Consider the following 12,139-nt stretch of genomic DNA (forward strand, 5'->3'; position numbering starts at 1 on the left):
ACCCATGCTTCTAGGTGCCACGTTCACAAACTCTCCATACATGGAACTAGACACGCCCTTTGGGAGGAGCATGACATGTCCCCTCAATGGTGCGCTGTGCATAATCCTACTACCAACAATATTCTCCCTGAAACTAGTTTTCAAAAGTAGGCAAGTAGGTACATATCAATCATGTATTGTAAATCATATAGTATGCACCATTTTGATTAATCCTTGTAATGTGTAATTATGTTTTAAAAAAGTCTAAAACTGGAAATACAGGAGATGACCAACAGATGACAGATCCAATCATTCAAATTTAATGTTGAATCCTGTTTGACTTTCATTAGAGATGCTGAAAAAGAAGAGAAATATATAACATACAAATAAGGCATAAAAAGACAGCAGTCGCCGCACAGTCTTGATGGGATGATTATATAACATTGTACTCAGCAGCACATGAAGTAGCCCTGTTAGAACATTTGGCACTAGTGAGGCTGAGGCGCCTGTGGCCGGCACCGGAGGAGTTACAGCTCCTGCCGCCACCCCCTGTGTTAGCATTGGGAACATGACGTCAGGCAATTGTTAGCTGGCCCAGCCCTGGATGCGTTTTGTCCTTCCTCTCCTGCCGTACCACCATCCTGGACTGGAGTAGTCTCTTTCCTGATAACAAATCTCGGTGCTGGTGGGATGTACTAGTCAGTCAGTCTCAGGGACCCCACTAACTGCCAATGACCGCTTCCAGTGCCCACCGGGCCGGGTAACCCGCCGCTCCCCCGGGTACAGAGCCACCGCCGCTGCTGGGGTGCTGACAGCGCACCACAGACATGACCGAGATCAGTATCGACAAATCCAATCTGCCCGGCGTGAAGGAAGGTAATGCACCGCAGCGTCCTGGGCAGGTGCCGGCGCTCCGTACAGGCAGCAGCCGGCTCCTAGCAGGGTAATAATAACCAGGCAGGCAGGGGATTGGCAGAGTACAGGGGCACCTGTTCCATGGGCAGCTTATGAAGCCCATTCCCTATGCTGCGCCCTGCCCCGATAGGCCCCTGGTGTTACTGGCAGCTGTGCCTGCTAGGTGTAACGCCATGTAGTAGCACAGGTGGGATTTGATATCTCCATGACTTCTGTATGGTGCAGTTTTTCTATGTGGTTTCTCATTCCCTGGTTCATGGTTACTAAGTTTTAGCAATGTATTATATGGAATAACCGGGGAGATTTGTCAATGCTTGGAGAGAGATAAAGTAGAGAAAGTCGCAGCTAATCAGCCCCTAACTGTCACTGTTCACCAACAGCCTTTAACCTGGTAGGAACAGATTGGCTGCTACTTTATCTCTCTCCAAGGCGTACGTATCTCTCGATTTTTGCAGATCAATTTTGAATATACCCCAGTATTTGTAATAATCTTTATATAGCAGCCAGGGCATTACACCGCTCTATACAGAGAATGTTTCATAAATTCCCTCACCTTTGCTCCAGTTCCGCTTCCAGTACACAAATCCCCTACCACACAAACACATTGGGGGCAATCCTGTCCAAAACAAATTAATCTTCTTTTTGGATTTTTAAATACCTGATCTAGCATTGAGAAACAAAAAATGTAATACAGCTTGTTGTTTATTACACAATGTGAGAAATGTAATCAATGTGTGATTTTTGCATGGTGGCACAATTTGGTTTTGACGTTTATTATATAGCTGTTATACTGTGGTTCTGGCTACTTTCTGTACAGTATGAAGAGGAGGTTTTGAGTGTCATCCAAATGTAGTTTGCAGAAAAGATGTTGAATAGGTACATGTGGATAAATGATAATGTACAGTAAGGAAGTGTGAAATCTTGTCTAATTATGAGGGAGATTTTTCAAACATTGGAGAGAGATACAGTACTGTTCAATCAGCTCCTGTCATTTGAAAGGCTGTTGGAGAGTTTTAGCAAAGCTTAGAGAGAGATAAAATGGTAAGAGAAAGTACCAATTAATCTTCCTCTCTCCTTTTTAAAACACATCCTGTAATGTGGCCATTAGGAGCTTTAATGGACTGGTACCTCTCTAACAAAATTATTTTGAGATTGTATTATTTCACCAGCCAGCCAGAATGACATGCCTACATACTTCTTAAACAGGTTAAGCTGGGTACACACACAAAGATTTATCTCTCCAATCTGTCTGGTGGGAACAAAAGTCTGGCATTTCATGGGAGAAAATGACAATTGATCAATTGCTCCCAAACACTGCAAAATGGATTAAAAGGATTGTTTGGTTTAATCTGATTAAATCAAATTACTTTAACCAATTTATCTAATCTTTATCTTATTGCATTTGTTTGTTTTCAAGCATTTGGAAGCAAATGGTCCCATAAGTCCCAAACATTGCCAGTTTTTTGTTCCCTCCAGATTTATTGGACAGATAAATCTGTAGGTATGTACACACGGTGAGATTCCATTGCTAGTTGACTTAAGATTCGACTGCTATACAATCTTTGCTAACTCTGTACTTTTTACATACAATTCATGCTATCTACATTCGATTTGCACTATATAGTCATTGCTGCCCTGTCTATCTGGGTTTCGATTTGTGCTGTCACGGGAGCGTGCATCGGGATCGCAAGGTAAAAAACCTGACTATATAGTCAAAATCTCATGCTGGCTTGTACCGTGTGTACACAGCATAATGCTGCTTACACAGGGTACAATTAAAGTACACACTATGCTGCACACTGTAATGCCCCTTGACACACTATAGGCCTTATTCTAGTTCACTCTTTCTGCCAAAATCCTTCTTAGATGGACAAAACCATGTGCACTGCAGGGGGGCAGATGTAAAATGTGCAGAGAGAATTAGATTTGGGTGAGTTATTTTGTTTCTGTGCAGGGTAAATACTTTATTTTTACACTGCAATATAGATCTCCCTTTGAAGTAAAACTTCATCCAAATCTAATTCTCTCTGCACATGTTACATCTTCCCCACCTGCAGTGCACATGGTTTTGTCCATCTAAGAAGGATTTTGTCAGAAAGAGTGAACTAGAATAAGGCCCTATGTGACACACTATGCTGCACATGGTAATGCCCCCTGACACACTATGCTGCACGCGGTAATGCCCCCTGACACACTATGCTGCACGCGGTAATGTCCCCTGACACACTATGCTGCACGCGGTAATGCCCCCTGACACACTATGCTGCACGCGGTAATGCCCCCTGACATACTATGCTGCACGCGGTAATGCCCCCTGACACACTATGCTGCACGCGGTAATGCCCCCTGACACACTATGCTGCACGCGGTAATGCCCCCTGACACACTATGCTGCACGCGGTAATGCCCCCTGACACACTATGCTGCACGCGGTAATGCCCCCTGACACACTATGCTGCACGCGGTAATGCCCCCTGACACACTATGCTGCACGCGGTAATGCCCCCTGACACACTATGCTGCACGCGGTAATGCCCCCTGACACACTATGCTGCACGCGGTAATGCCCCTGACACACTATGCTGCACGCGGTAATGCCCCCTGACACACTATGCTGCACGCGGTAATGCCCCCTGACACACTATGCTGCACGCGGTAATGCCCCCTGACACACTATGCTGCACGCGGTAATGCCCCCAGACACACTATGCTGCACGCGGTAATGCCCCCTGACACACTATGCTGCACGCGGTAATGCCCCCTGACACACTATGCTGCACGCGGTAATGCCCCCTGACACACTATGCTGCACGCGGTAATGCCCCCTGACACACTATGCTGCACGCGGTAATGCCCCCTGACACACTATGCTGCACGCGGTAATGCCCCCTGACACACTATGCTGCACGCGGTAATGCCCCCTGACACACTATGCTGCACGCGGTAATGCCCTCTGACACACTATGCTGCACGCGGTAATGCCCCCTGACACACTATGCGACACATACTGTAGGGATGCCAATCCAGGGGTATGTTTTCAATCCCGGGAATCGGGATTGAAAAATGCTCAATTCCGGGATTGGCATGCCTAAAAGAAAATTGCCCCTGTGCCCCCCCACACTAACTGACTTTTGGGGAGGGGGAAGGAGGCAATGATGCGGAGACAGGCGGCGGGTATTACGTGGGTGGCCTGGTGGCAAGCAGGTGCCAGGGCCACACACTTACTTTTGGGAAGCAGGCGGCTTCGGCGAGGAGACAGGCTTTGGGGGAGGTCCGGTAGCGAGTGGCTTCCGACGATGGGGGTGTAGTGCTATGGCCTACGCAGCGTGACCTGTGACCTAATCACGCTGTGTAGGCCGCACGCTGGGTCAGGGACAGCCGGGCAGTGTGCGCAGTCTAATCCCGGGATTGGATACTCCAATCCCGGGATTGAAATCCCTGACATTTTGGGGCCAAATCCCGGGATCCCCCCCCCCCCTAGTGACACACTATGCTGCACACGGTAATGCCCATTGACACACTATGTGACACGCTATGCTGCACACGGTAATGCCCATTGACACACTATGTGACACGCTATGCTGCACACGGTAATGCCCATTGACACACTGTGACACGCTATGCTGCACACGGTAATGCCCCCTGACACACTGTGACGCGCTATGCTGCATACAGTAATGCCCCCTGACACACTATGCTGCACACTGTAATGCCCCCTGACACACTATGTGACGCACTATGCTGCACACTGGAATGCCCCCTGACGCACTATGCTGCACACTGGAATGCCCCCTGACGCACTATGCTGCACATTGGAATGCCCCCTGACGCACTATGCTGCACACTGGAATGCCCCCTGACGCACTATGCTGCACACTGGAATGCCCCCTGACGCACTATGCTGCACACTGGAATGCCCCTCCGAGGTGGAGGGGTTGGTACAAATTTGACCTTGATTAAAATACTACAGGTCATCACACCCTAAACAGGAAGGTGGTATGTAAACTGTTAAACTGCTGTTACAAGGATCCACCTAATGTTCTTGTGCGCCATGGACATTAGGTACATCCTGCATGTGCATATGGAAAGAGAAAAGGATTGGGAATTGAGTATAAAAGCCCCCATATATTCCTAAGGACAAGTTGGCCCTAATTTCCCCAGATCTCCCCAAAAAAGAATTCAATAAGATTTGGTAAGTGATAAGCTTTTTTTTATTTACATGTGATAAATCTGGGTGGGAGAATTGAAAAATCCTATTCAAAAGACTTTGACGGCCGCAGATTGCTGTCAGCCAATCAGCAGCAGCCCAGTCTTTTGAATAGGATTTTTTAATTCTCCCTGCTGCCGCACCATATCGGACGTGATACTTTGCTGGTGCTTAGAACCCACAAGTAGCCACTGTTGGCTGCATATAAGATTTGTGCACTCCAATGTGAACGGAACCGCGCGTCAGACCCGATCGGATTTCATACATTTGCGATTTGGGCCAATTTCACCAGTTTTCTCTGCCCATTCCGAAATCAGGCCCAAATCACATAGTATATGGGGGCCTTTAGTAACAGGATGGGGGACTGGATGGGAAATGAGGAGGAGAGCAGCTGGCAGGTGTCAGGTAATGACACTAGTAAAGGTTTATTTTGAATAAGAAATAATTGGAATTCATTATTTTTTATGTAATTTTTATAAATTGCATCAGGTTTTTTTTTTATAAAGAGTTTTACTGTATTTCCATTGTACTTCACTACTTTAAACCCCTTACTTGTCTTCCATATAAAAGTAGTATTGTAATAACTTGTTATACTCACAGCCTAGTAATGAGTATGTTTTACAGCTTAACTGTATGAGAACTAGTCTTTTCTAGTTATAGAAATATGATGGCCTTCCTACACATAAAGCAGTTTAAGATGTGCAGGCTTTTCACATTAGCATGCCCTCTGTAAATCCAACAATCCTCTCATGTTAAGTCAAAACAGCATTAGGATTTACATATTAGTAGCAGTAGCTGCAGTGTGTACTTCCACATTACACTGCTCTAGCCCTTTCCAGCTCATTTTTTGAGGACATAAGGAAAAATGTATACAGAAATATTCATTGTTAAAGTAGTTTAGGTATTCATAGTCCAAGAGTGGATAAAGGGTGATTTTATACTGTGCAGTACAAGGTGTCAGACCATATAATAAAGCTGTGCTTTAGTTTCACCTGACATTATGTATAGAAAATATTTAGTTCATAATCCCGTTAACTAATTCCCCATCAATCATCTTCATTCAGTTCCTTAGTTTAGGCTGAGTGAAATATATACAAACCACTACTGAAAACTGCAACCAACATTGGTTAGAGACAGACCCATGGTCGGGTGGGGGAGCGGAAGATGCCGCTGTTGGGAGGCGTGTCATGGTCACATTGTTCATCATGCCTACACATAAAACGATGTGGCCAAATCCTGCATGGCGGGTCATTCATCTATCTGCCTGCTGAAGGGGATCAGCAGGTTCGATGAATTACCCACAGGGACTCACATTTGATCATGTCCAAACGCAGTAAGTTATTAAACGATTGGTCGTTCCGCTCGGTCTGAAATGGCCATATTGTTTACGAAATCTTACTGTGTGTTGTCACCTTAAGACAGGGCTCGACAAATCCCGGGTGCCAGGTCACATGGCGACCAGAATTACCTATCTGGCGACTAGATTCTGTGGGGGGTGCATGGCCTGCCATCTGCTGAGGTCCTGGAGATAGCATGTTGTAGCAGTGTGTCCAACCTCCTGCCTAAGTGGATAGCAGTGTCAAATGACCTCTCTGCATATCACAGCGATCCGGACCCACCCCCCCCCTCCCCGCGTCCTCCTCCCCGCATAGCAGTGCTCAGCTCTACTCAGTACTCAGCAGCCGGAAGCTGCGGCTGGCATCCGCGGTCCAGCCGCCCTCCTGCAGCCTTCCTGATGAAAGTAATAATGTGTGTGGTGGCCGGTTATATTAAATCCGCTCCCCTGCCGCGGATAAGTGTTAACCCCCCCCCCATGCAGTGGATGAACGTGTGACCCCCCCTTGGAGAGCTGGACCCCACGCGCGTGGAGAAACTTCTGAGCAGTGTTGAGCACCACAGCAGCGGGAATCCGCGGATGTCAGCGACGTTCCAGCCACCCTCCTGCTGAAAGTAATAATGTGTGCGGCTATTTTAAAATTGCTCCGCAGTGTTACACCACCTCCCAATTAACCCCTGGCAGAGCATATTAACCCCTGGCAGACCATGGTAACCCCATAGCATCAAGCGTATTAACCCCTGGCATTAAGCATGAAACCAATAGTAACGAGCATGTAGGTAAGCTGAATTTATGTGGCATAATATGTAATTTACGGCATGTGGCATTATATTTAATGGACATTATGGCATGTGGTATATGTAATGGACCTTACGGCGCACACTGTCCTTATTATTATTATTATTATTATTATTATTATTATTATTATTATTATTTTATCTGGCTCCTACGTTTTCATCCTGGCTCCTAGATTTAAAAAAAAAATGTCAAGCCCTGCCTTAAGAGGTTCCACAATTGATGTCCAATCAAAAATTAACTGGTAGGTTAATTGGCCCACAAAAATAAAACGGAATGGGGCAAAACAATGCGTTTTGCGCAAAACATATTCTACATACAATATGTAGATTTTTTTTTCAATACAGGTTGAGTATCCCTTATCCAAAATGCTCGGGATCAGAAGCATTTTGGTTAATGGATTTCCGTATTTTGGAATTTTATTTCAATGATGCTTGCATTTATGTTGTAGATAAACAACAAACCCATGAAATACACATAAAACAATATTTTTTTTTTTTGTGTGCATGAAGCAAAGTTTGTGTATTCTTAGGCACTATATTTGAATACCAAGCAAACATTTTCTTGCACATATATAGAGCCAGTGACATATTATGTCCCCAGTATTGCTGTTACATATTTCCCCAGTATTTCTTTTAGCCAAAAACAAATTGAATAATTTGGATAACAATTTTGATGGGTTCTATATCTTGTAGTTGTGCCCCCCTTTTAATTAATCGCACAATAGCTAGATCACTGCCACCGAAACACCAGCACACTGATGATCTGACGAGCTGTAGGTTGTTTTGTCACAGAATTCCTCAAAACAGAGTATATCTCCAACAATTTGGTTGGTAAATTTAATATAGTGCTAATATGATAGTAAAAAAGCTAAAAGTTGCCAAAAGACTTTGGGGCAGTATATTTATACAGATATGTTATGACAGCTCATCCTAATATTTTGCAGAAGTTTATGGTTTCGCTCAATACATGAGATTCAATTTGAATAAAAAAAATTGCTGTTACTGGTCTTTTATTTCAGTGTTCACTCTGCATTCATTTTCAGAAAGTGATGTGAGAAAACTAAACCCTGATGTATTACTCCTCACATAATACATGTAATATTTGAACCAGTCTATACAAAAAAATCTATCTAGGATTGGAGTTCCTGCAATAGCTTATTGCCGTGTGTATTAGAACCCTTCCTACAATTCAAATAAGTATGAACAAAAGTATAAAAATAAATAAAATGAGAAGCAACGGCATCTTGAATCAACAATGAAACCGTTAGTCATCAGTGTGAGCTGGATAATAATTAACAGTTTGTTATTTTGAAAGCCCTGTTGTTTCAATAGCCCCTTATTATGAGTAAGTGCGATGGAATCTCCAAGAACAATATTTTAAATAAAGATACACTTCAAACTGGGTAATACAATTATGTTTCCATAACATTACTATAAAAATAGTATGTTAATAATCATTGCAAAATTCTCTCCATATGGTGTACTGACAGATCTCAGTGGGGCTGCCATAACAAGTTTTGGGATAACACCAAACATTACTCCTAAAAATTGGTGCCATAAATAGGTTAATACAAACTCCATGGTGTGAACATAATACGGTACGCAGTGAATAGCACAGGGTGGGAGCTCTTGGAGTTATTCCAATCAGCGTGCTGCTAAATTGGAGAATGCCGGAACACAAGGGTGTTTAGTCGCGAGTAGGGTGGCCAATCCCTGAATCGGGATTTGCAGGATCCCAGGATTTGGCCCCAAAAATGCCGGGATTTGAATCCCGGGATTGGAGTTTCCAATCCCAGGATTTCGGGATTAGACTGCGCCTGCACAGTTTAATGCCAGGCAGCGTCTGAGCACTCGCTTAGACGCTGCTTGGCTATTCCCAATGCCCAGCCTACAGCTCTGCACAGCGTGGTGCTCAGGGGTCACACTACACAGGCCGCTCTGCCCACCCATCGCTCCGTGGGCCAGCTCCCAGATGCGCCTCCAGCTCCACGGCGCTGGGCTCCCAGCCGCCCGCCTCGTGCCCTCACCATAAAGGTAAATATGCGGGGCATTTTTTAACTTATTAGTGAAGCCAATCCCAGGATCGGACATTTTTCAATCCCAAATTCCATAATTGAAAAAAAAATGCCCCGGTCGCTAGTACCGGCAGTTTTGTGGATTTTCTGCTCGCACTCCAGGACGGTTGCGAGCAGAAATCCATTAGTTGGGGTTAGTGGTGCACTGATAACAATAGCTGCGGAAGCACCCTCCTGGCGCTATTCACTATACACCTTATTGAATCGACCACCATATTTTTGAATTTAAATGCAAATCTAACCCTTAGCATACGAGTAGAGTATACAGTAACAGATTCATGTCCTGAAGATACAGAACACAACAGCACGAAACTCTCAACAAACACCATCACAGACAACACCATACCAACCTAGCCTTGCACTGTTATGAGTCAAACATCTGTTTGCCCCTCTAGGGAGCATGAAACATACCTGCACACCAAAATGATCACTTTTGTTTCAGCAGTGCGTCCAACATAACAGTCCTCTCCTCTCTCTTGAAACTGTTGGGAGTCAATGCTAAATACATGTAGTACTTGTGTACAGAATCCATGCAACTTAACTGTAGTTGGTTACAGCATAGCAAAGCTGCTCTGATTATCTACTTGGGTTTATACCCCCTTGTGCTGTGTGAACGAACTAAAATGTATTCAACATGTATTGGTTCACTCTATGGCATGTATTCAATGCCGGTGCGAGTGGCCGGCGAGGGGGTTAAACTGCGAGGATCGCAGAAAACCAGTGATCCTCGCAGTTTAACCCCCGCGCAGGCCGCTCGCACTATGCAACGTTCCGGGGGAATCCTCGCAGTCACAGAACTGCGAGGATTCCCCAAAACTGCGAGAGCCGCGGCTAGTGCAGCAAACTCACTGTAATTAGCCTCGATTCTCGCAGCTTTTGGAGGCACATACGCCAATTCTCCCTCGCTCAAAAAACGGAGCGAGGGGGAATTTGCGTATGAGGGGGGGTCAGTTGAATACTGACAGGGTGAGCGGTGACTGCAAGCAAAAAGTCCTGCTCGCAGTCACCGCTCGCCCACGGTATTGAATATATGCATGAATGCACTTACTGATTTAATGTACTGCTACTAATAAAAGGACATGTAAATTTGTTGAGATAGGTAGATGTTCTGTGATTTCATTCACTGTCACAGATAGGAGCTCAGTGATCAGTGCGTGTATACTACTGGATTGCAGAAGCTGGAGTACTTTTCATAATGGAGTTTACCACACAACAAATGGATATCAACGTTTCGGGTTTAAATCATAGTGACCTGTCATCAGGATAATATATATTTATCCTGATAACAGGTCACTAATTTTTTATTTATTTTTTGTCCTGGAAGAATCTACTGCCACTTAAGGTGCCCATACACGCTGTGAGAATTGCATGCGTTATAGGCTTGATCGCATCGCACGGCATGCGATCCGAAAGCAGTACAAAACTTTGCTATTGCACCGTGTATGGCCACTTTTAGCCAGACTAGTCTATTAAATAAATACAAAACAAATGTTATGTGCATTATTACAAACACTAGCCAAGTTTATACATTATTTCTTGCCAATATGCTCTGAAGTCCCTTTAGTTCTAAAGGGTTAAATTAGGCTAAATATAACAACAGAGGGTGTTGATGCAGTACAGAGTACAGTTTGCAAATTGCAAGCACATGGGATGGCCATAGCCAATGGCAATGTCCTGCATACTTTACATAAATTCAAACTCTTAGCATGCCTCCGTCTGCTGTACAGATGGGCTTCATCTGTGCAGTCTGACTGCTTGCACAAAGCAAATACATAATGTTCACTCCATGTGGGTAATCCGAAATGCAGACTTATTATGTGTATGGAAAATGTGAGAAATAAGGATTGTGACACATGTGGTAGCGTTTCTTAAAAAAAAAAAAAAGCACAGACTTTAAATGAAAAGCTTTTAACGGTACTTGTTTCCTAGCACGGCCACAATCTCGGGCATCGGGTGTCTTTTTTAGTGGTATACGACGCGACCGACGCGATGCCCCCGATTTTCCCATTGAAATGCATAGAAAAAAGTCAAAATCGCGTCGGTCGCGTCGTATGCGGCTAAAAAAGGCTTGAATGGTCCAGACGCGATGCCCACGATTTCCCCATAGGAAACAATGTTAAATGGCTCAATGTACCCGCGATGCCCCCGATTTCTCATAGGGAACAATGTTAAATACCTCAATTTCACCAAATCATCATAGGTAAATGGGCCAGAAAGCCCCCAAAAAACCCCAGAACAGTGAAATGTCCCCCCAAAAGTATTTTATGCCACCCCACGATGAACGCGAACCCGAAGTGTGGCGAGCGGCGGCGGTACGCGTCCTCCGACCTTTTCATACCCCCACTATCCACGTCGGCGTGGAGTTGAGAATAGAATAGTGTGGCGAGCGCACCGGATACCTTCACAGGTAAACGCGTCCCTTCGCGGGCTTCACAGGTATCCGCGTACCCTCGCGGGGCTCGCTGCGCTCGCCACGCTTCGGGCTCGGTGGCTCGCTGCGCTCGCCACACTATTCTATTCTCAACTCCACGCCGATGTGGATAGTGGGGGTATGAAAAGGTCGGAGGACGCATACCGCCGCCCCTCGTGGGCTCGCCACACTTCCAGTACGCGTTCATCGTGGGGTGGCGTAAAATACTTTTGGGGGGACATTTCAATGTTCAGGGGTGTTTTGGGGGGTTTATGGCCCATTTAACATTGTTCCCTATGATGATTTGCGTAAATTGACCCATTTAACATTGTTCCCTATGGGGAAATCGCGGGCATCGCGTCGCGACCATCGCACCCGATTTTTTAGTGCTTGCGATGGCCGCGATGCCCCCGATTTTTC

At 45.3% G+C, this 12,139-nt stretch overlaps 1 protein-coding gene across 3 annotated transcripts in view; it reads left to right on the forward strand.

Annotated features, from left to right (window-relative positions):
* Positions 1-560: 560 nt before the first annotated feature.
* Positions 561-12,139, forward strand: part of CCDC50 (coiled-coil domain containing 50) — a 58,915-nt gene continuing 47,336 nt past the window's right edge. For 2 of the 3 annotated variants that reach the window (XR_014471778.1, XM_083177547.1), the window contains exon 1: positions 561-855. Coding sequence is in view for 1 of the 3 variants with exons in the window: in XM_083177547.1 (XP_083033673.1) it covers positions 807-855 (49 nt within the window). In the remaining 2 variants the exon portion in view is untranslated. The remainder of the gene's footprint in view (positions 856-12,139) is intronic. The other variant, XR_014471779.1, reaches the window with a different exon arrangement.

Source organism: Crinia signifera, chromosome 3 (assembly GCF_055691185.1).
Source record: "Crinia signifera chromosome 3, ASM5569118v1, whole genome shotgun sequence".
NCBI lineage: Eukaryota > Metazoa > Chordata > Amphibia > Anura > Myobatrachidae > Crinia > Crinia signifera.